The following is a 24,707-nucleotide window of genomic DNA, read 5'->3' on the forward strand; positions in this document are numbered from 1 at the left end:
CACCCCTGGACCTCAACTAGACAGTCATATTATTTTATGCCATATGCCCAAGCTCCTACAGTAGGACTCCCACTTTAAATCTTTTCCCTCCTGACTGACTTCTCCAAAGACAAGCTGAGAAAAGGCAGACAGAAGCAACGGTTCTCAAAGTGGCAGCAGTGGTTCCCTCACTGGCCGCATCAGTATCTTCCGGGAACTTGTTAGAAAGGCAAATTATTGGGTCCCATCCCAGATCTGCTGAATCATAAACCCTGGGAGTGAGGGAAATCTGTGTTTTCACAGGCTTCTCCAGGCAGTTCCCATGCAGGCTCAATTTCCAAAACCATCAGCTAGGAGCAAGGATGCCCAGACTTTCAAAGGGCAGATCCCCAAGTCCTAGGACGCAGAGGTGATGAGGCCAGCTAGAGTGGGACTCCAGTGTGCCCCAGAAGCCAGGGGCACTTGGTCCCCGTCCCAGAACACAGAGGTACAATACTTCGCCGGGATCCTGCGGTGACGCCGGAAGGCAGGAACGAGCGGCAGCTCTTCCAAATTTCAGTCTGGAGGCGCCCCAGCCGAGTTAGGCCGCAGAGTCGGGGGAGGGGGAGGGCGGGGAGGGAGGTCCGGGCGGCCTTCACCGCGCAGTGGGAGGCGGCGCCCGCACCCCTCTCTTAGAGCTTGTTCTCACCCCTGCTTCTGCGGCTCGCGGAGCTGCCTGGTGCTCGGACCACCCCCGCCCCTCCCATACCTTACGAATGCCAACCCCAGAGTCCAACAGGGATTTCCGATTCCTAAATCAGAATGGAGCCCAAGGTCCATATTTAAAAGCTGCGCTCCGCTGAAAACTGCACCCTAAGGGACCCCGGCGCTCAGCCAGGTCTGGAAGCCCCGTCATCTGTTTAAGGATTACAGGCATCCGCCTCCAGAGAATGCACTCACCGCCTAGAGAGTGCAGGGCTAGGGGGTCCTTTTCAGGCGCTCGCGGCACAATCCCAGGGCACACTGATCCCAGGAACTAGACTCAAAGTTGGGCCTCAGGGAAGGGGAAACTCTCCAGAAACCTAATCCAAAGGCTCTCAAAGCAAGACAGTGAAGCACAAGCCCTCTGGATCCACCCAGTTCTGACGCCCCTCACCCGTTTCGAGGCCGCGGGCGCCTCTCCGCCCCCTTCCGGCCACCTCGCCTCCTCACCCCCGCCCCCCGCACGTCCCGGCCACCCACTCGCGCGCCCCAGCCTGGCGTGCGCTCCAGCAGCGCACCGAGAGCATGATTTGGCCTGAAAATCGGAAACCGATTTCGGAATCAGAGTGTCTTTCAACCCCAAGTCGCAAACCAACGTTCATCTTCAGCTTTTTGCACACCCCGATTTGTGCTCCTGGGCCCTGCTTTGCTGAATTATACACACACACCATCCACAGCTCTATTTCTAGAAAGGAAAAGTGTAAAATGTGCCGGCGGTCTGAGCCGCAGTCACCCACCCGCTCCTGTCCTCAGAATGCGCAGGTCAGAGTTTTTCAGCTACTGTTAATGTTTGAATCATTCAGTTCTTTAAAAGTGTGCACAGTTTAAGAAGCACTGTTGTTTTTCAGCGACCAATTCAAGGTTATATTAGACTACAATTTCAAAATCTGGGTGAAAATATTATCCAGAATATTTAGAGAAACTATATAAAATCTTTACTTGCCTTTGCCACTCTCATTTTTCAAGTTGGAATATTTTCCTTTCCTTCCTTCCTTCTTCCCTCCCTTCTCTCTCTCTCTCTTTCTTCCTTTCTGCCTCCCTCCCTTTCTTTTTTTCAGTGTGTAACCACTGAAGCTAATTTTTTGGACATGTTAATGGTCAATTCAGACAGGCACCTGAGAAGTAATACCTCAGAAGAGAGCTGTTTTGTTTTGTCATAAAATAATGTATACTTTCCCAAACCTCCTAATCAAACAAGTAATATTTACAGTAATTTAAAAAATATTAAATATGCCCCTAGACTTTGTTTTCTAGCAGACTCGCCCGGGTTAAAGTTATAAGGGACCTTTGTTTCTGCCTCAACATCACAACGTCTAAATGTGGTAATAAAATGGGGCTAGAACAGGATTCACTTACATGGAAGAAGAAAAATGTTAGTATTTCCCTAGACATTAGTATTTCCCTAGGTAAATTCTCCTTTCCACTGGTAGAGAGTGAACATCTGGATATAACACACAGCGATATTGAAGTGACCACCTTCAGATTTTGCATCTTGAATATAAATACATCCGTCATCCTGACATTGGCCATTGAATAAAATCTGTGCCTGTGTGCTTTGTACAGTTGTGTATATGTGATATACAAGAGTGTAAAAGTGCATGTGTGCGTCCCTAGCAGTCTGTTTTTGTTTTTGTTTTTTTAAGCGTTACGGGTCGGGGGCGACGTGGGAGACAGATCACTCTAGTTTTAAAGCAGCAGGGCTCAGGGAGGAGTTACCAGAGATAGGATAGAGGTCTGTGCCCGAAGCAGGGGTCGGGGCCTCTGTGCTGAAACCGGCTCGCTGGTTTGCGCCGGAATTCCTCTGGGCGTTCACTCGTTCTTTTACAACCCAACTCAGCTTCTCTAGACTGCGACGTTGGGAGCGGACGGGCGGCCCTCAGAGGACCCTCCTTTTCGTTCTGGGCGCTCAGAGCGCGCGGGACTCCGCACGCACAGGCGTGTAGGTTCTCGGCTCCGCCACTGTGGGCACGCCTTGCCCCCCCGCCCCGCGAGCTTGAGCCCTGGACCTCTGCACGTCTTGGCGCCCAGGCCCGCGGAGGGCGGCATCCATGTGGGCAGCACCCAGGGTCGTCTCGGAGGAGGAAGAGACTCCCAAGTGCGCGATGTCGCGGCCTCTCTGGGCTGTTTGCTCCCCTGGGGAAGGGGGTGTGTGGCGTGGGAAGGAAGAGGATGTTTGTTTATAGGTCGGCTCCGGTTTCTTCCCGCGTTAGGACCGCGTAGACAGTGCCCGATCGCCAGAGGGCTGCAGTTTGAGGCACCCGCGCAAGGAGGAGACGGCCTAGCTTCTCCTAGGGTTCCTGTTTGGTGTTGGTGGGTCGCGTGTGCCCGTCTTTTTCCTTTCTGGGGCTTTTCCCCTTACATTGGCAAAGAGGTGGGTAGGATTAGCCTCTTAAGCCTCAAGAAATTCGTTTAAAATTTCTCCTGCTAGAGGCGAAAGGCGATTCTCGGAGCACGTGGGAGGCTCCCGAGGTCCCGGCTCCAGCCCCTACAGGCGTGGTGCGCGCGGGGCCGCGGGCGGGGTCTCCGGGAGGGTGCGAGGCCGGGGCCGGCACCGGGCGGGGGAGTGCCGGAGCCGCGTTCCCGCTCCAGCCGGGGTTCAAAGATTAGAAAAACAGGTGTTACGTCGCCATGCTAATTCACTCTCTCGGTAAACGCGGCTCAGACAGTTGTGTGCGGAGGACTTAGTGAGGGGGCCGTCACCACTTGGCCGCGCATTCACTTTGTTTATTAAAGGACACATTCCCAGTTCATCGACTACTGAGCTTCACTGGGACACTGGAGCAGCCCTCCTGGCCCCCACCCCCAGGACGTCGGCTTTGGTGTGAAGACTTCCATACTCATCTTGCTGCTGAAGGCAAAACACTACATTTCTTCGGCGCAAAACGCACCCTGTAATGGGAGGCGTGCACTGCCTGATCCCCCAGAGCCCCTGCGACGGCCAAGGGTTTCAGACCGCAGCAAAGCGCCAACACACCTACATGTTGTTTGAAGTAGAGATAGGGTTTACAGTAACCGCCGACTTAAGTGACATCCTTTCTAGAACAGTCGGAAGAGAAAACTGCTTCTTACCCCCGAAGGGTCATTGCTTCGCCTGGCTGCTCCATATTACCCCTAAGTTCTGTCCAGGTTGGGGGCGGGGAGAGTGGGGAGAAAGAAGGATCTCAGGAAGGTTCTTTCAACCTTTCCAAACAACCGCCCCCACTCTTTTTTTGTAGGGGTCAACTTGATCTTATCTGGTCTTTCTGCAATCTTGTGTATAAGGGAGCCACAGTACATCTCTCTCTCTATTCCTACTCATCTCTTGTTAAGAGTGCGTTACTTGGTGGTTGAACCGCCCAGAGCCGGGTCTCTAAGTGGCTACAGCCTCTGGGGAAATGACTCCTCCTTCTAGATTAGAGCCCATTTGCTGGATTCCAGTTTTGGAACACCTACCACATCTCTATATTTAGTTCTTTTTCAAAAAAGTTTTGTTTTGTTTTTCTGTCCAGAACGTTCACAACCTCCTCCTGCCAGGTGTTTCCCAGATGTGTAAATACCCCGAGGACGCTCCCATTGTCGTTCTTCGAGCTTACGGCCATCGGGCGGCAAGGAGGGGGCAGATGTGTGTATTTTTGAACAACCACTCAAAGTTGTTCCGAATATCAGCAAGATGGCACACACCCCTCTTCAGAGTATATGTTTTCTTGGAGGCAATCAGCGCCACCAACGAGGAGACGAGTGCAACATGACTGGTGTTCTCACTCTTTTACCGCTGATGAAACAGTTGCCTCCGAGTCGACCTCCAAGAGCAGAATCGTAGTCACCAGCAGCACCAAAACCAAGCAGGGAATCGCATCTGTAGGGAGTGATTCGCAAGCAGCAATAATTGTCTTCCGGGACGAGTGAACTTCTTCCCGTCGCTGTTTTCTATCCTCAGATGACAGGGAAGGCGATTCAAATGAGAGGTTCTCTTAAATATAACTTGTCAGCAATAGTACTTACAAGCGTTTGTTTAAACGGCTCCTGTAAGGGGTCGTAAATGCTGTAGATTCATTCGTGCAGACTGTGTCCCTTCTGTAAGCAATATTCATGTTGGACTTTTGTTTCCTGAAACAAAACCCAACAAAAACTCTTCGCTCACGTTTAAGGTAACGGATTATTGTGAGATACTTTATATCAACGACTCTAACTCTATTTTGGCCTGAAATGTAACCTCTTTTCCCCTAGTGTCCCCTATCTGCTCCCCATAGGAAAACTCCATGACTGAGCTTTCTCCCGTGAACAAATCAGCGCCTAGATTAGACCCATTTCCGAAAAGACGCTCCTCTTTGGGATTAATTTAAATACGGGTGTATTTATCCTCTCTGGCGATGCATTCGGTGTCGCCGTGGTTTCAGAGAAATGCGAAAAAGAAAATATAAGCCAAAGAAAACATAACCCACCGGCCCCGTGCACGCTGTGGGCCCCGCGACTTGCCCGCGGGAAGGGAGCGGCCGCCTGGTCGGCCTTTGGGCGAACATCGCCCGCAGCCTGGGCTATTCCTGCCTCGGCTGCCGGGCGACCCAGCCCCCGGGCCCGACCTTTGCGGCCAGGGGCCGCTGCCCACAGCTTTGGGGCGCCCCTAGCACTGAGGGGCCGGCGCTCGGGGCTGAGTGCACAGACTCTCAACCCCGGGGATCGCGGGGAGCGCGGATCCTGCACGTCGCCCTCAAGGCCCGGGAGGCCGAAAGCAGGAGCTGCTATAGCCGGGCAGTGCAGACACCGGTGCCCCCGGCTCGTGAGGAGCGCTGCGCGCGCGGGTAGCAAGGCAGCGAGCCGGCAGCCGGGGTGCGCCGGGGGGAGGCGCGGTGCGTGCACGCGTCATTCAGCTCCGTCGGCCAATGAGCGCCGCGCCCCGGGACGCGCCGGGCCAATCAGAAGCGAGGAGGTTTGTGAGTGGCATTAGGGGAGGGCGGGAGAGAGGGAAGCCGGGAGTGAAGTTGAAGCTAAACCCCGTAAACCATTAAGAAGTTAGGGGGGCGTTTTCGGCTTCCAGTCAGGAATAATACTGGCTTCGTAGCAACTACCGAGGAGGAGGATTCTAAAACCACCTCACCCGTCCCAAAGCCCGCATCCCCCTCCTTCTGCCACACACCCCTCCCCCAGTTCATGACCAAGAAAAGAAGAGAGAGCCAAGGCACGCTCTGCTCCTCTCTGCGGGTGGGAAGCAGAGAGGCCTGAGGAGAGGCTTAGTTGGACGGTAGGCATGAGTACAATTAAGAGGTGGGCGCCTGCGCACGCTTTGCTGCCAGCGGGGACTGAAGGTAGGTGAAGCGGAACACGCCCTGCGCCCGCCCATCCGCGCCCGCAGCTCTACGGCGGAGGGGGAGAGGCCGGGCGCCTCCCGCCCCCCGGTGCCTGCGAGGGGCTGTCGCGAATGTGCCACCTGTTAACCTGGCGCAGCCGTGCCCGGCGTGTTGCCGCCCCTGCTGGGCAGGGAGAGCGCTGGGTCGCCTCCTCGGAAGTCCTGAGGGACTTGATGTGTAAGTGCTACATTTTGAGGAATCCCCGATGCTTGAGACCCAAGTTAGAGAGCCAAGTTCCGGACCTGCCAAAGTGGGGGGACGGAAAGGTGCCCGAGCGCTGTGGAGGAATTGTGATTTGCGGAAACCTGCCTTCCTGGGACTTGCGCCTGGCCTGGGCAGGGGCACGGGGACCGGCGGCTGAGGGGCTCCTAAGGGTCTTGCAAAATCTGCGTTTTGTTGTTTGGGCAATTTCCCAGGGGGCTGGAGAATGTGTCTGACGGGGGGTGAGAGAATGGGAGCGTTATTTGCAGGGGACTCAGTCTCGCTGCTGATTTCTCCAAATCTTAACCAACCAACCAACCAACCAAAACACTGAGCCCGGCGAGGAAAGCTGAGGCGCGCTGAGGCCCTTCCCGGCCATTTTTCAGAATTGGGGCGAGCGCGCGAGTGATTGTGGAGCCGCAGATCTCTTACGCTCTGATGCTGTTGTCTTCACAGTGGCCTGAAAGAGTTGTCCGGCATTCCTGTTCTTCCCAAAGCGGCTTGGAGCCACCCTAACGGCCGCGGGACTGAAAGCAAACGTCGGGGATTATTATGTCGATTTCCCGAGAACCGGGGTTCGCAGCGCGGAACCGAAGAAAAGGCTAGCTCCTCGGAGGTCCCGCCGGCATTTGATACCCAGCGACGCCTAGGATTGCCCAGATCGCCTGCGGTGGATCAGCAACTTTCCTCTACTCGCATCCCATATTTTTAAAGAAAAAATTTTCTGTTCGCCGCGTTGGTCTTTTACTGCCACCAAAATACTGAAGCAAAGACTTCAGTCTCGTCATTCAAAGTATGCTTTATATTTTTGCCAAATATGATCTCTAATTGAAAGTTTATTTTTGGTTTTGGATGAATCTGTGGAACTTATGTTGTAAGAAGAAAGGGGGAACGAGACACGATGAAAGAGAAGTCCAAAAATGCTGCCCGGACTAGGAGGGAGAAGGAAAACAGTGAATTTTATGAACTGGCTAAATTACTGCCTTTACCCTCGGCTATCACCTCTCAGCTGGACAAAGCATCCATAATCAGGCTCACCACCAGCTATCTCAAAATGAGAGTAGTGTTCCCAGAAGGTAAGTGACTTTGCCCAGATGGAATTTCAAAGGCAGAAGGGGCACGGGATCTGCCAGTGAATGAGCCTACGCCACCGGGCAGAGAAGTACATTCATACTTAAACACACACTCTCTGCGAAGGGAAGTTTAGCATGGCTGCTTAACTAAGGACCTCTCTGCCTTTAGAATTTCTGTTGCCTTTCCGTGGCTCTTTCTACTTCCCCATGAATACTTTCTCTTCAGTCCATCGGATATGTTTGATTGGGAAGCAGCTCAACAGTGCTTTTGTCAACACTTAGATACTGAGCTCAGTTGAAAGTACTACTAATCCAAACATGACTTTCTTTTTTTATTCCTCTTGTTAGAATTGTATCTAGCAGAGAGCAGGAACATCTCTAACTTCTTGTATTTTTGTTATGTCTAGATACACCCATGTACATGGAGCTAGCTAAAGCAGATACTAATTTCTCTATATGTCAGTAATCCTGCAGATGAAGAGCAGGCATATTCATGAACAAATATGTCCTGAATTTACCCAGTCTCTTGACTGCTTCTAGCAAATTTATTCTGAGTTGTTCACAGATTCCGAAACTAACTCTGGGACTTGGTGATTTGCAACTCTGGGCTTGATATTTTCTCTAAGATATAAGATTGAATTAAGATCGCTAGCCCGCTTAGAAAATATCTGCTAGCTGGTAGGTTGGCAAATGGATCCCTGGGAAAATTGTCTCATAAGGCCTAGAAGTTAGAATAGCTGAGCTTTTGACATGGTTTAAAATGTGTATTTAGATTATCAAGATTCATTGTGTGAGGACAGAGTAGCCTTGAAAGAACACTGTCCTGTATAAAACCATTTATACTCCCTAGGGGAAGGACTCTTCTATTTCCCCATCCTTTCCTTTACCCACATTCAAATAACACATAAACAGATTTAAAAAAAATATTTTAGATATGTCTTTGCTGGGAGAGGAGGATTTGGAAATGTAGAGAATACTAAACAAACAAAAATTCAAGAGAAGGAACCCTGTGTACTTACAAACCAGAACTTCTTATGTGACAAAGAGAGGTTTATGTTATTGTTGATTTTGGATGTTTGGAGTTTGTTGTTCTCTTTTAAGGAAATGGGGGGAGATAATCATTATTGGGCTTTGAGTTTCACTTTGCTTCATCTTGACTAAAAGTTATTATCTGAATCAAAATCTTGCAAAACACCTCCTCATATTAGTCAGGGGCACTAAAGGAAAACTTCCAAATTATAGTTCGGTTTTACCCCAAAACTATAAATAGTAGTATGGTCATTTTGTCTTAAAGCAGTTCCTTGAACAATCTCATCTGAGCCTCGAAACCACAGGAAGAGAGGAATCAAAACCTAACATACCTGAAAAGTTTTAAAAAAAGAGAAAGAAAAAAAGGAGGGGGAACATATATTAAAAACCATATTTCCCATTCAAACTGTGCTGAGAATTGCTGGTGGGAAAATTACTATTATGCTACATTGTCTTCTGTTTAAAAAAGAGATCTCGTTGTCTTTATACTGTCAGCGCCTACTTTATAAAAATAAAGCTATTGCGAACTCCGCTGGCCGCTCTGTTCCTAACAGGATTATTAGCAGTGATTTGTCAGCCCCTGCGGTCTCAGTGGGCTCCCTTTCTGCGTGATTTCTAGCGGGTCTCGTCAATTATCGGTGCCGATGTCGCTCGCTGTTTGATCAGAAGAAGCATATGGTGCTGCTTGTGAGGCTGCGAGTAATCGCGGAGGAAGAGAATAGAGGGTCGGCTTCCCCGGCGGGCACAGAGAGGGACAGAGCGCCCGGGGAGTCGCCAGGCCAGGGCCTCGTTTGTGTCGTGCAGACCCCGGGCAGGCGCGGCCGGAGGGAATCGGGCTGATTCTCGTTGTTTTGTTTTTGTTTTAAAGAGAGCAAGGTTTCTTGTTTAATTAAGTGCTAACCCCACAAATTATAAATTGCGTGATAAATAAATAGGAAAAGTAAACTCTCTTAGCCAACTTCTCGTTATTTTTAAAAAGAGCGCCGGTGAAGACTCCGGCTGGAGTCCCCTTGGTGCCCAGGCCGGTCCCCTGTGGCTACTTTAAAGGCGACTGTACTTTCTGCAGCCCCACTCACCTTCCTTCGGAGCTCTGGGCCCCGGGCCCCTCCTTCCTCTCCCTTCTTCTGTGGATGCGTGTGGGTTTATGGGGAGAAGGGGGATGGACGATGTGTGAACTCTGGGCACATCATTTATTTCTCCAGCTACTGTTGAGCTCATAACTCACCCGTAGCCTCCACCGGGTGAGTTAGACAGGGTCATCCGGACAGCTGGTTCCTAGGGATGAGGTTTTAATTTTGAGGATAGATTAGCTTCAAAAGTCCAAAACCCTAGACACAGCCCTTTAAAATATTAAAGGACAACACCAACAAACAGTAAAACCAACAGTTTTTAAAAGGAGTGAAATAATCACAAGCCCGCAGAGCCAAGCACAACCTGCAGAGGGTGCGAAATTTGGGTTCAGCTGTTGACTGACGGCAGAAGTGGGGACAAGAGTGGGTCCATGGCAGTGGGGGAAACTGAGCACTTTATATGGGGGTAAACTTTTTTAGTGCTGAGAAATGGGAAAGAATTTGTTTGAAATGAAGTTCATTTTCATATCTGTCTTAACACCATCTTAGCACATAGTAGGGCTTCAGTAAAATTTTAAGGGTGGGATGAAAGTAGCTATTTCATCATGGTAAGCCTGCTATCATATGTAACATGGAGTGTGCAAGGTATATAATCTAAAATACTTCTAAATCTGGTGACATCTTAGTTACAGGCATAAAAATGACTGTAAAACTCCACTGTTTTTGCTCATATTACATTTTATTTTTAATACCCTGTAATTCTAAAAGACTTAAAACAGAAATCTTTCCATACTTATATGTGAAAAAAATTAAAAATCCTTAATTTTCTCCCCCCTCATTTGCTGAATACAGTTTTTCCCACCTAGGATAGCAGATTCCTTGTCTGGGAGCAAACTTCAGCTTTTATTTATCTGAGTAGATAAAATTGAGCTGTTGAGGGAAAAATGAGAGAGAGAGAGAGAGAGGGAACAGATGAGTGGGCTGTGGGTGCTCGGAATAATTAGGAATAAAGCATTAGATTGGAGATTTCATAGTAAAAACAAAAACTCTGGTACAATCACTGTCATTAGAAATCATTAGAATTGCATATCTCCCAGGTGGTAACATAGTCTATTCTAAAATAGCCTTGCAAGGAAAAAATTGGCACATCTAGATATGTATGTCTTTGGTGTTATCAAAACCAAAAAGGCAGGATAAAAAAAGTGATGATATGACTTTATTTGTGTGCAAAAAAGGGTAAATTCAACTAAAATATATATATTTGTTATTTAGATATAAGATAGTTTTGACTAGGGGCGTAGTGACTTGCAGAATAACCTTTGAAAGGATCAGATGTTTTCAAATCTATGGCCATTCAGAATCTTGGTAACATCACTACTATTTCATTGTCAAGGTGTCTTGGGAAAATAAAAATAATGACAGAATTGAAATTAGTAGCTGTGTATGAAAGAGAGTTTCTACAAAGGCTGGAAGGACAAGGATGGTTAAACAAACCTCCACAAACACTTTCTGTAATAGTCACCTCAAGATTGAAATCCTTAATCACCTTATATTTTTTTGAGGCCAAGAACTGAAAGAGAAAAAGAGGTCCCATTTCCCACGTGGACGGGTGATTTAAAGCTGTTTTTCTTGCTGCTTGGGGAAATGATTGAGCATTAGGTTTCCATGTTTATTTTCTTACAGAAGTTTTTCTCATTTAAACGCCTTCAAGCACAGTTTACGCTCCACGCTGGTTTTCTCTCTTTAATTCCAGTTTTGATGTTGACTTAAAATGTAGAGTGCAGAAATAAACTCCATGCAGAGCATTTGCAAGGCAGATTTATGTGCTAGAAATTATAGATCAGATCAATGAAAAAAGTACTTTTTTTGAAAAGGGAATGATCACTAATAAAACCAATAACAACAACAGCAACGAAACTACAAAACAGGGTATGATAAGATATGGCAGGGTACAATCACCTGTCTGAAGCTAAAATCAGGTTAAATTTCCAGAGGACAAATCCGATTTCTAGGGGAGTTATTTTTCAATTCTGGGGAGATCTTTGCAGCTTCCAGCTTTTGCAGCTACAAACGTGGACACAGAATTCGAACCTATGGATTCTCGCCTCATTTCTCTATCTGTCGGCTCAGGTATTTCTCAAGAGAATGAGGTTTAGACCCAACTAAAACCTTTTGATTTTAGCTGCTCACCCAGTGCCAGTCTCTGATCCACGGAATTTTAAATTTTTCGTGGGGACGGGGGATCCTCAATTATTTCGCAGTGGGCCTGCGAATCAGAAAACACTAAAACAGTGTGTGAGAATTGAGGAATAAAGCTTCTTCCTAGGGTAGAGCCCTCGGGCAGGCGGCTCCTGCGTGGAGTCACTCGACCTCGGTGGCTCGGACCAGCCCGGGAATAGCGACCTCGTCGAAGCCCCCGCCGCGCCTCCCGCAGGGCCCGCAGCACGCAGAGGGGAGAAGCATGTAGGCCGCGGCCGGCCGGCCAGGTCGGCGCCGTGCGGCCCATTCTCGCCCCGCGGTGGTGGCCCGCGACCCGCCCGCCTTTCCCCCGATGGCCGCAGCCGAGGGTGAGCCTGCTCGCGGCCTCCTCACGGCGTCTCGTCACTCCCCGCGCGAGCCCAGGTCTTTTCCCTCCCGGGACGCGAGGGCTTCTGCGCCCGTGCGCCCGCCGTGCCTCGTCCTGCGCGGGCCACTGCCCCGAGGCCCGGTCCTCGTCTAAAACTTAAGCCAAGATCCCGCCCGAGGGGCCGCTGTGCGTCTGTCGAGTCCCGACCGCCAAGTGGAACAAAAGCGGGATAGGCCCGCGCCGCTGGGCAGACCCGTCTGCCTCGCCCGCGCCGGCCTTCGGACGCCCTGTCAGGCTACCCTCGAAGGCCCGGAGTCTTGAGTGGACACCGCCTGCCGCTCTCAGCCGCCTCGCAGCACTACCGTCAACCCCTCGTGCGTGTTCGTCCCACGGGTTAGTTGGCACCTGGCCGAACCTTGCCTGTCCCTCGTTCCTGCAGTACGTGTTCTCTCGGGGCTAGGCCCTGCCCGGGAAGCCCTAGCTTCGGGGCCGGGGCACTACGAGGGCGCAGAGGGAGAGTCAGCGCAGCGACCGTCGGTCTCCACCCCAAATTCACACTAACTTCAGCGGATCCCCCGCCCGCCAACGCCCCCCCCGGCGCGGCTGGGGGTCTCAGAGGCAGGCAGGGGAGGGCAGGGTACACACGCACGGTGGGGGCCAGGCCGCCGCACGGGATAAAGCCCGGCCCCGCGCGGCCACCGACGCCCTCGGAAGGTCGGCCACACCCGCCAGGTGGCCCAGAAGGCCGCGCCGGGCGTCCGAGGTAGGCGTGGGTGCGCCTAGGTGAGCGAAGTGGCCTCCTGCCCAGTGACCGCTCCAGGCGCTCGGCCTCGGCTAAGCGCGCCCGACCTTCCCCAAGGAGCCCAGCCGCCCAGGCTCCCGGCTCCCTAACACGAAGGGCGCTTGCTTGTGGCTTGGGAGGTTTGGACAGTGAGCTCTCAGTGAGCACGCGCAGGCCCTGTGGAAAAACCAGGTGGCTGAGACAAGTCCCCCCCCCACCCCCGGACCAGAAGTTAGGAGCGCGGTCTCGGAGGGCTTTGCCCGTCTCAGTCACCAAGTTGTCGCCAGGTCATGGGACAGCTCCCCCATCAACCCCATACTGGCTAAAGGGCACATCGCGATCCATCCAAGAGAAGGTTCCCAGGAACGACAACAAGGAGGACACCTTTCTGTTCACGTATAGTGTTTATTTATTAAAGGAGGGAAGAAAAAAAAAAAGAACAGTAGAACAAGCTCTCCTCCTCCTCCTCTTCCTGTCTGAGTGAAGGAGGCAATGATGCCAGGTCTGTAATCTACATTTTGTCAAGGGTATGAAATTCATTCCGAAGGAAAAGCTCGATCAATTTATTTTTGCTGCTTGCAATAACACAGCTGGATGATGCTTTGAGCTCACGCTAGACTGGGGCTCATCATTCATTCGCCAAGAACGGGCCTAAATTGTGCCTGTGGGATTAGGTCAATTTTAGTGGATCTACTTCGCCTCATTTGGTTACTAATTGGTTTCTTGTTTTATAAATCGAAATCTCATTTTCAGGAAATTACAAAAACCGTGCAGTCAGTCCATTGAGGTAATCCTTGGGTCAGGGGGTATTTAAATGGAAATGGCTCAACCGAGCACTGAGGGTAAAGCAACAGTGAAACTTCGCCCGGGGTTTCACGTGAAATGTGAGCTAGCCCTTTAGATCCAGGATAGATACATCCCTTCTGATACTACTTATGTAAATATGATAAACCAGACTTTAAGGGAGGAGGGGGGCGGGGAGAAGCAAAATTTATCTGCTAAGGTTAATGTGGCATATCTTGGAAATCTTCCAAAATAGATTATGTTTTCTTTTGTCTTTGGCCACTTTAGCTGGGGAAAATCCTTTCGTCTAAAACCCGATTTAGTTATCGCCTCCCTCCCAGAGCTCCTTTTCTCCTTTGCAAAACCCCCGTTCTCTCGGCCTCACCGAATTACAAGAGAATCTTTAGATCTTGTTCCCACTGTAATCCTGCCGCAAAGGGAGTTGGTTTCCTCCTCATTTTAAACAGACAATCAAAGGATTTGCGAATTTTCTGCGGTAGGTCAAGTGCAGAAACGAAATCTCAGCTTACCCCCCTCGCCAACTGAAATGGGGTGCGGGAGCGCGTCACTGCAGGCAGAAGGTGAGGGGGTCCAGGGAGAGGGGTCTCTAGCCCACTCGGGGCTTTTCGGGAGGTGAAACCCATGAGCAGGGCTTCGAAGGTGTCCTGGGCAGGCTGACTGGAGAGCTCAGCCCTGATATTAGGTCAGGAAAGCTCGGCAGGTAGACGAGGGCAGCCAGTCCCTTATAAAACATTAACCCAGGCATAACTGTGTGACGGAGCTTTCAACCGGGAACAGAAGAGAAGGCGATGCTCGGTGAAAGCAAAAGGTTCCTTAAAAGGTGGTGGTGGGGGTGTGTGTGAGGGCGGGTACAGGAAAGGGCGACGGAGGCCCCTGTCACCCTGCGCCCGGCCCGGCTGCTTATTAACCTGCCGGTAAGTCTTATTTTTCCCTCGTAGGCGCATACTAATGAGGCCGCAGCCCGAGACCACAACCAGCCAAGGCTGGCGCCGGGAGTTCGGAACCAGTACTTAACCCTGAGCCCAGCTCGGGGGATTTTCGGATGATCTGGGTCGGGAGGCGGCTCCCCGGCGTCCCCAGCCGCTGTGGGGGGACCTTCATAATTTTAGAATAAAGACCTGTGTTGGCTGCAGGCGCAGGCTTCGCACTCTTCCGGGAGCTGAGGAAGACGGGATTCCAGACACAAGGCGGCCGCGACCAGCTCCCTGCACGCCCGAGCGCCCGGCCCCTCGCCCCAGCGAAGCTTTGGGCTTTCAGGCCTCGGCTGGGCCCGCGGTGTCCAAGGGTCAGCGCCATGCTGGTCCCGGGCTTTCCCAGCAAGATCCTTTCCCCTTTCCCCGTGCGGCCTCCCCGGCTAACCCCTCCCCCCGCTTCTTCTGGGTGTGTAGGTGTGATCCGGGATGAAAACATGAACAGGTCGTGCCAGAAACCAAGGAGGATAGCTTGACTGAGACGGGAGGAGCGAAGGGAAGGTGACAAGGCGAAGGGGTGTGTACAGGCGGCTGTGGCGGAGGACCTCCCGCATGGTCCAGGGGGACCACAGGGCTCAGGGCAGTGGAGTCACTCTGGGGAGGAAAACTGGGGCGGGCTAAAGAATCAGGAGGGGTTGCCGAGACGCGAGGGAGGGAGAGGAGTCCGGGCGAGGGGGGGGGAGGCGGGGAACATCAGTGTTTGCAGAGCTGTGGGGAGATCGTTAGATTTATTTAAATGTGCAAACACCCAGAAAGACCCGATTCGAGCTTAAGGGGCGCTCACGGTTACTCGTTACCAGGGTTTTGATCGCTAGCTTCGGAAGCAGCTCCTGGCCAACACATTTCAGGAGTCCGACTCCGCGTTTTATTCTGCAAGATCCGCCTCCACCCCCATATTACAATGCGAGTGTTTGTCATTGGGTACTTCATAGTGATTTGTCCCGTAATGCAGTAAATCACCCCCCCCCATTTTTGGGTCACATTTAACCTTGTTTAATCGTGTAAGCACAAAAGAATTTAACTACCTAGTTACACTAATTTCAGCAGCAACATTGTTAAAAGATATTTCCCATAAGTAGTGTAACCTCGGTCTTGGCAAGTTTCTTCTGCCTTATTTTTCATTTTCTTCCTGAAAACAGGTACTATAGCAGATTCCATATTAATTTTTTAAAAAATCAGCCACGGGCATACAGGGAGTTTTATTTTTTAGGCATCACCGGAGAAATGATGTGTGGCAAAGCCTGGAAAGATCTTAACGTGGTAGCATCAAGGAGAGGAAGGGGCAGTCTTTGTTAATAGATGATACCTGGGAAGCAGAGAAGAGGAATGATTCTCTACGTCCAAAAGGGAACGAAAATATTGTAAGACGGTGTTAGCACCTGAATGAAAATAAGTGACTTTCAGAGAGCTTTTTCTTGGAGTAGGGAGGGAGCTGAGGTTAGGACGTGGAAAGGAAAGGCAGAGGCAGGACTGCGGAGGGTAGCTGGTATTGGAAGCCATCCGCAAGCAAACGGATTTTTCCGAAGGGGATTAAAGTCAGAGGCCAGGGAAGGAAAATGGCTGGAGAGCCCCGCAGCCAATCAGAAAGCCCACCAGGACGAGCCGCAGTCTCAGGTCGTTCCCGGCGGGCAGCGGTATTCGCTGGATGGGTGGACACCCTCGGCCTCTTGATAAGGGTGATGAAACTTGGGGTGGGAAATAGTGTCCCTCGCCCATCTAAGCACACTAGTGAACCTACGCCAAAGTTATCGCTCTGGTGGTGTCGGGGCCCCTCTGGGCACAGACTGTCCCCAAACTCGGCCACTTGTGGCGGGGGCGGGGTAGGGGCGCTCAGCCAGGACCCTGCCCTTCCTGAGAAGCCCAGGCTGGTCGAGCAGAGCGAGAGGGAGTCTCACTTCTGTTAAACCTGTTAGAAGCTGAGCGGGCAGAGCCGTCATTTACCCTCTCGCGTCCCTGCGGTCTAGGTGGGGAGGGAGCCCGGGTATCTGGTCGTGTGTGCAAGCTTGCCTGGGTGACAAAACCGCGAAACTAGTCTCAAACCGCCAGCCGGGTCGGAGTGCGTCTTTTAAGGGTGTCTCTGTGTCTCCACAGGGCTCGGCGAAGCGTGGGGCCACTCGAGCAGGACCAGCCCCCTGGACAACGTAGGCCGCGAACTGGGCTCCCACCTGCTCCAGGTACTGACTTGGGCCTCCCGGCGGCGCACGTGCTTCGAGGGCCCGGGTGCCGGCCCCCGAGCCAGGATTCTTGTTTCCCGGAAAATGGGATCCCGTCCAGAGGTGGCCGTTTCGCAGCCCCTACGACTCTTTGTAGAGTTAAAATGTTTAGCTCTTAACCTCGCTGGGTGTGGAAGGCGCCTCTCGAGGTGACAGTCGGCGCGTTGGGTTTGGAAGGGAGCCCGGTAAGGCCCGATTCAGGACGGCTGAACGGAGGGAAGGGGCGCCATCTGACGCCATTCAGCAGAGGGAACCAGAGGCCAAGCTGCCGAGGCCGGGCTGCAAAACCGTCCCAAATGAAGAATTTATCCAGGAAATAACGGGAATCTGGTAGAAATACCCGTCAGTGCTTTAAGTCCACACGTCCTGGATCCAGCTGCGTCCGCAACTCGTTTCACCTCCTCCCTGTAGCCCCCGGGATCCCTCCTCTCTCTCCACGCGCCCTCACCCCAGGCCTGCCCGGGCCGTGTGCGGACCCTCGCGCGTACACACATACACCTCCCTGAGTAATGAGTTTATCCAATGTGGTGGCGCCCATTACCGCGCTGTTTGCAGTGTACACCGTTTTAAATTGCCCGTTGCCCGCGTAAGTCGCCTAGCAAATATTTAAAATAGTAAAACTGCCGGGGGCATTTTTAGGCTTGACACTTTTATCCCACCCTGCACTCCCTTATTCTTATTATTCAAGTCCACCACGGGCTCCTCCCGTGGGAGCCTCAAACCCGAGCAGCATCGGACTGGGGACTCTGAGCCCGTCTCCCTCCTGGACCAGACATGAGAAGCATCTCATGGCAGGAGTGCCGTGGCCTTTCCTGTCCCATCACTACCCTGTGCCTCCTTCAATCCCAGAGGCCAAAAGAGATTTTGGTTTCATAGAGCAAAGAGAGGCCCTGTGTGAGCATTCCCTCCCAGGCCTGGCCTCCGAATTTAACTAAAAAGATTCTGTTTCTCCCCTTTCTCAGGGGAGAGAAAGTTGTCTTTCATCAGTTGTCTCTCAACAACTGACCCCCCACCCAAAGCTCTCCATATTCCCAGCTAAGTTTCCTCATCAACGTAAACAAGAGAGCAAAACTCAAACAGTCCCTCACCCCTTCTAGTTCTTGCCCAGTCTTTTTCCTAGTGTTCATCCCAAACTCCTTGTAGGACTTAATGATCCTCCCAATTTCCATTGCTTACGCTGCCCCCCTCACTCCCACACCGCTTGCACTCTGGCATCTCTCACAGCTGGTGTGCTCTGCACAGGCTTCACAATATTTTGATATCCAACATAAGATGCTCATCTCTTATCACACCTGACTTTGTTCATTCCACAAACATAGGAGGCCCAACTGTATGCCAGACAGAAAGCCCTGCCCTCATGGAGCTGACACTCTAAGGAGAGCAGCCTTGCAAACCCACACAGGTGCACAGCATGGTATGACAGGTGGTGTAGGTGCCATGGAGAAAAAGAAGAAGGGGAAGGAGGCGAGCTGTGTTTGAGTGGCACCATTTTAAATGGGGACGGTTGCAGAGGACCTCACTGGGAAGGTGACATTTGGGCAAAGACTGGATGGAGGTGACACTGCTTACTTGACATTCTGCCTCTCCCTGGGTCTCTAAAGTAGCGGAATTTCCTGGATTATTCTCCCTCTCTGCCTGCTTTTCTAGGTTTTCCCACTACTGTCTGGTTGTAAAGGCTGGCATTCCCCCTAAGGTTCCAGCTCTCACAGCTTCCTGGGTTATCTCAACCTCAACCAACACCACCACTTCAACTCCTTTCTTCTCATTTGCATGACCCCACTGGTTTCTTGTCTAGACACCCCTCCTGAGAGCCAGACCTTTATTTCCTACTGCCAACTGGACACATCCAAATGGAAATCTGCATATACCTGAAGTTTAGCATACCTAAGACAAGAATTCATTATCTCCTTCTTCCAGACTTCCACTCATACAAAAACTCACCAGGCCTCCCTAAATGTTCAGTGATCTTGAAGTCAGTCTCAGCTTCTCTTTCTGCCACCAAAATTCCACAACAGCCAGAACCACCTTTGACTTAGACTCTTCCCCCATCTCATCTTCCTTGTGACCACCCAAGTTCAGCTTTGACCATCTCTGATCTCCTCATTTCCACTCTTTCCTCCTATAGATCACTGTCCACATTCTGCCAGGAGAAAAAAAACAAAAACAAAAAAACACATCTAAGCATGCTATTTCCCTGCTTAGAAACCTCTGTTGGAATCTGATGCTTGCAGGAGCATCTCCAAATTCCACAGACTGACATCTCAAACTCTCCAAAAATCCAGCACCAGTGTAGCCCCTCAGCCTCATCTCTGGTACACCAAACTCATCAAACCTGAATACACCAGATCCACCCTCCACCCCCAGTCCCTGCTTTCCATACGCCATTCCTTCTGCCTAGGATGCCCTTCCTCCCTTCTCATGTTCAAGCTTCCTTTCAAGGCTCTACTCAAACAGCTCTCCTAAAGCCACTCTGGTTCTCCCCAGGTCTCTGGCCACTAAGTCTCCAGGCCCTCACAGCACTGTCTATTCAGCTGTATGTTCATTATATCTGTCTTTAGGCCAATTGTCTGTTTTGGACTTCCAGATCCTTGAGAGCAGGATCTGACTCATCTTTATGCTTCACTGCCTGGACTGAAGCCTCATTCACAGAGATAAAGGAACAGTGAAAATCTAAGACTTTTCTTCATGGAGAGCCTGCCAGTTTGATGCATCAATGTAAACACACACATACACACTGTAGCACTACTCTACGGACTTGCTGCCGGGAAAGCCTCCCATCTCCTAAATCCCCCTCTCCTGGACTCTTTCCAGAGCCACTGGCCTGCTGCCTTCTATCTACAAACTTTTCAAACTGCCAGCCCTTCCACATCTCCCAGTGCCTACTATTTCCCAAACCCTGCTAGCACTCTTTCCATTATAGAATATCCCACTATGAAACTCTCCAAGACTGACACAGGAAACTTCTGGTTTGCTCAGTGACCATCACCCCAAGAACCTAACCCACCTCTTATCACAGGCTGTGATTTTTTTCCCCCCAGAATGTTTGTGTATGTTCCAGATATGCCTGCTTTGTCCATTTTGGTGAATCCTCAGTCTTGAAGGGCAGTAGCCTTGTCCACCACTTCCTGGAGTCTCTCCTAGGGTGCCGCATGTCCCATGCTTACAAATTTGGAATGAACAAAAGAGAGACTCTTGTGGCTGGTTTTCTTTGCTCTATTTCCTGCCAGGCCCTGTCTACTCCATCACTCTGCACTTCTGGCAGAACATCTCTAACTTCTGTACCCCCCCCCCCACCGCCAGTTTCTCTCGATGGCCCAGAGGGCTCTCCATTCAATGGTTTCTGTCTCCCCAGACCTTGGATGGCTTCATCTTTGTGGTGGCCCCAGATGGGAAGATCATGTACATCTCGGAGACAGCCTCAGTCCACCTGGGTCTTTCTCAGGTAGGTGAGTGGTCCACACCTCCAGCCTTCAATGTTTACAGCCAGGGCTGGAGGTAGGGTCGGGTGGGGCTTTCCCAAAGCTTTTATAGGTGTTTCTGGGACTGGAAACATCTCAGCTGGCAGGAGGTCTGGATCTCCCTCTTTCTCTACTTATCCTTTAGCATCCACCAGCCAAACAATGGCTACCTTTTTGAGCTGCTACCATAATCCAAAGATCATGGGAGGTGGTTACATACTCATGTCGTGATGTCTTCACCAGAACATTGCCAGGAAGCTACTACTATAACTACTTCAATTACTATTATTATTCTTTCCTCTCATAGATAAGGAAACTGAGGCTTAGATAGGTTGCAATAGGTAGCAGGCAGCAGAACTGGAATTAGAACTCAGGACCGACTCTAGAGCTGTGGCTCCTGTCCTCATAGCCCTGCAGACCTCCGGCTGAATCTTCCAGCCCCTCTGTGGGGCATCCCACCTCCTCGGAGACGGTGATACCCCCCTCTTTACAGGTAGAGCTGACCGGGAACAGCATTTACGAATACATCCACCCTGCGGACCACGACGAGATGACGGCGGTGCTCACTGCCCACCAGCCCTACCACTCTCACTTCGTCCAGGGTAAGGCGGACGCGCGCCGGCCACACTCCGGCCCATCGCAGCCCCTGGTAGCTCTTCCTCCGTTAGCCGTGGCAGGGACATGGCGCCGCGCCGCCGGCCTCACGTCCTGCGCCTCCGTCCGCTCCTCTCTCCAGAGTACGAGATCGAGCGCTCCTTCTTCCTGAGGATGAAGTGCGTCTTGGCCAAGAGGAACGCGGGCCTCACCTGCGGCGGCTACAAGGTGCGTGGCTGAGAGGGGAGATCCACGCCCCGTGGCGGCCGCGGCCACCGAGCCTGGTGCAGGTGAACGGGGCAGGACCAGAGGCGCGTGCGGCGGCGTGGGAGGGAGGTTCAGGCCGCCGGGACCACAGTGCCCCGCACGCGTCACAGCGCCGGGCGCACCGCCAGGACCATTAAACTTCGCGAGCACCTGGGGACTACGTTTTAAGATTGCATACGTCTCACTGGGGCCGGGTGCTGCCTGGCCGCTGGGGGTCTTAACCTGGGGCACGCAATGGGCCTTAGGGGTGTGTAAAGCGTCTGAAACTGTCGTTAACTGCGGTGGATTCGTAGAGTTTACTCACAGCGTCAGATTCTGCCCCCTCCCCTGCCAGAGGTTAAGAACCAGCGCTTTAGCTGGAATCCAAGTTTTTCTTGTTTAATAAGCACTAAACATGATCAGAATGCAGGTTCCAGGGCCCCACTTTGCGATCCGGATGCATTAGGGTTGGCCGGGCTCAGGCCTCTGCATTTTCCTCAGCTCCCAAGTGAGTTCACTGGGGCAGTACAGTCGTTCCCTTGAGACACGTTGGAGCCGCAATAACTTTGGACACTTCAATGCGCGGGTGTGGCCCACAGGCGTTTGTGGCCGAGGAGAGTCTCCAGATGTTTCAGTCCCTTCGCCCCCTTTTTGGATGTTTCCTGGCTGTGGCTGAGTCTCCCGCCCTCGCCGTCCGCCTCAGGTCATTCACTGCAGCGGCTACCTGAAGATCCGCCAGTACAGCCTGGACATGTCCCCCTTCGACGGCTGCTACCAGAACGTGGGCCTGGTGGCCGTGGGCCACTCGCTGCCTCCCAGCGCCGTCACGGAGATCAAGCTGCACAGCAACATGTTCATGTTCCGCGCCAGCCTGGACATGAAGCTCATCTTCCTGGACTCCAGGTGGGCGGTCAGGGCGGGAAGGGGTCACCCCTAAAGGGAGGGCGGCCCCCACTCAGTCACCGAGAGCTCCTCGTCTACCTTGTGAGCCCATTTTGCAGATGAGGCGACTGACAGGGCCCTGCGAAGTGAGGGTGGGCACCCAGCGCTGAGGCGGCTGTCGAGGGTGGGGACGGCCCAGCAGCCCGCGCTCATCCCGCCGGGGTTGCTCTCCGCAGAGTGGCGGAGCTGACGGGGTACGAGCCTCAGGACCTGATTGAGAAGACCCTGTACCACCACGTGCACGGCTGCGACACCTTCCACCTGCGCTGCGCCCACCACCTGCGTAAGGCGCCACGCTGCCCGGCCCGGGGCGGAGGACGGTGGGGGGAGGGGTGGGGGATGGTTGGAGAGGCCCTGCGGGCGCCTGCCCCAGCACCGGTCCCACTTCATTTCCCTCCTCATCCGCGGGCCCTCACACAGGCCGAGGGAGAGCCTCTGAGTTTCTGAGTGAAGTTCTCCCAGGAGGGGTCTTGTTCTCCTATTGATAGCCGCCCCCCTCCCCCACCAAGATGGAAGCGGAAACCGAGGCTCGGCCACTTGGCTCACGCGCGTTGACTCGCTTCGGCTTTGGATACAGCTTTGCTTTGAGTTTAATCTCCGAGACAGGGAACGTGAGCATCGGAGTTGAGCGGCCCAGACCTTCCGTAGGTAGAACATCGAGTGCCGGGAATCCCCCAACTTTAAGTGTTGCCCTCCTTGCTAACCGCGAGGGACCCGAGCACTCGATGCAAATGAACAGGACAGTCGGTTCATTTGGGAACGTTCTAACCAGAACGTTCTCTCCCTCCTGCCCTGGGAGCAGTTATCAGGGCTCACGGGGGACCCGCCCTCCCACCGACAGGGATTACATTTGGACCGGTTCAGGAGCGGGTCCGTTCACCATCAGCTGCCTTGTGTCTCTCCATCAGTGCTGGTAAAGGGGCAGGTGACCACCAAATACTACCGGTTCCTGGCGAAGCACGGCGGCTGGGTGTGGGTGCAGAGCTATGCGACCATCGTGCACAACAGCCGCTCGTCCAGGCCGCACTGTATCGTCAGCGTCAACTATGTCCTCACGTGAGTGCAAGTCTGGGACCCCTTTGCCCACTGCAGGCGACCCTGGTTTCCACGAGGGTGCAGGTGGTGGGCACGGCCGTGTTAGGCGAGACTGGGGTCCGCGGGGACGCCGGTTTTGACCCTGAGCGCCGGCTGAGGGGCAGCTCCAGCACTTTCGCCGCTATGAAGAGACTTTCTTACGTTCTAGAGAAAGATTTAGGACTTTTCCTATCCACAGTCCATATCTGCTTTCTACTCTCTCTCTTTTAACCTTTTAATCTAACTCTGCATTAAATAAAACAATGCGGCAGGAAAGAGAGAGAGAGGAGGGTCCCACGTACGGAGCCGTTTATAGTTAATAAACAGGACATCTGTTTCACTTTTTCAAAGCTGGGTTTGAAGTTCTTAATTTTAACCAGAGTCTCCAATCAAAGTTAAGAGTTCTGAGAGAGTGATTCCTTCCTTGAACCACAAAGGGGGTTTAAGTGACCAGGAGGGTCTAACTTTAACCTCCAGAAAGCAAAGGGACCCGACCTGAGCTAAGACTGCAAGTCTTGGCAGGCGCCCAGGCCCGGCTTGTCGTGCAGCATCCTCGCTGCGTGAGGAGCCGGCCTCGCGGTGCCACCTGCGGGCGCGGCTGGCTGGGCGGCCTCGGTGGCTGCATTGGAGCCTTACTCTTTCTAGAAACAATAATCATTTCTGGTTAGCGGTGTGGCCCTGCAGGCTGACCACGTGTCCTGGTGTGCCCCTCGTGAAGAAAGCACGTTCTGTATAATGTTTGTGAAAATAAAATTGCTTGGGGTTGAAGCCTTTATGAAGAACCCTTTTGTGTGCAGAGTTACCTTTTTCTTTTTTCTTTTTGGTAGAGGTTGAAATTCTTGTGATTTTAGGTTACCTCAGCAGTTATTTACTTTGGAAGCATTGACACACCAGGGCACTTAGTAGAAATGCTATTTTGACATTAGGAAGTTGGTTAAAGGGTGCTATTTGGAATAAGACTGTACTATTGGCCATGAGGAGTAGATTCATTTCACGTTCTTTTAAATTAACAAATGAAAAATGTAGTAGTTGGAAATATTATGCTTGGCAATAAGATTATTTACTCTGTGCCCTGTTTAATAAGAAAATTTAATTCAGTAGGCTTGGAAAATGAATTTGGTTTAAATGAGGATTCAGTATTCAAGAATAATAGCTGGTTATTAAGAAGAAACGTTTTATTTCTTTCCTTTTAGTAAGTGGTATTAAAACAAATACTGTTAGGTTCTTGTAATAGCAAGAGAGCTGTGGATTTTAACAGAGAGCAGAAAACATACCAGTATTTGGGGTACCATGAAACAAAACCATCTATTTTATGAATGCAGTTTTTCATATTGTTAAAATAAACGTAAGAGAAAATGGCAAAACATAATTCATAAAATAAGCCACTTTGTGGAGTAGAAGTATTAAAGAGTGAAAAATTATGTCTGCTCACCATGGAAAGGAAATGGACATTCTTTAAGAAGGTGCTTTGTATGTCTGAGACATCACGAGCATTATACATACATTCTGTTCTATGGTGGGTGCCTGTGGTTATAATCATTTTTTATCAAACAGCGGGTATATAGTCACACAGCCCCATATAAATGATCAGAATGCAAGTTAGACCTCCCAATGGGTAAACTTAATTTATGTTTAGAGTCA

At 51.6% G+C, this 24,707-nt stretch overlaps 1 protein-coding gene across 1 annotated transcript in view; it reads left to right on the plus strand.

Moving 5' to 3' along the window:
• The first annotated feature begins 7,146 nt into the window (after window positions 1-7,146).
• The window catches only part of SIM1 (SIM bHLH transcription factor 1), a 65,946-nt gene continuing 48,385 nt past the window's right edge, over window positions 7,147-24,707 (plus strand). Inside the window, exons 1-8 of the mRNA XM_060167805.1 lie at window positions 7,147-7,321; window positions 16,631-16,713; window positions 20,105-20,194; window positions 20,704-20,812; window positions 20,947-21,032; window positions 21,754-21,953; window positions 22,169-22,275; window positions 22,901-23,048. Coding sequence (XP_060023788.1) covers window positions 7,147-7,321; window positions 16,631-16,713; window positions 20,105-20,194; window positions 20,704-20,812; window positions 20,947-21,032; window positions 21,754-21,953; window positions 22,169-22,275; window positions 22,901-23,048 — 998 coding nt within the window. The remainder of the gene's footprint in view (window positions 7,322-16,630; window positions 16,714-20,104; window positions 20,195-20,703; window positions 20,813-20,946; window positions 21,033-21,753; window positions 21,954-22,168; window positions 22,276-22,900; window positions 23,049-24,707) is intronic.

The sequence above is a fragment of the Lagenorhynchus albirostris genome, chromosome 12 (genome assembly GCF_949774975.1).
Source record: "Lagenorhynchus albirostris chromosome 12, mLagAlb1.1, whole genome shotgun sequence".
NCBI classification, from domain to species: Eukaryota; Metazoa; Chordata; class Mammalia; order Artiodactyla; family Delphinidae; genus Lagenorhynchus; species Lagenorhynchus albirostris.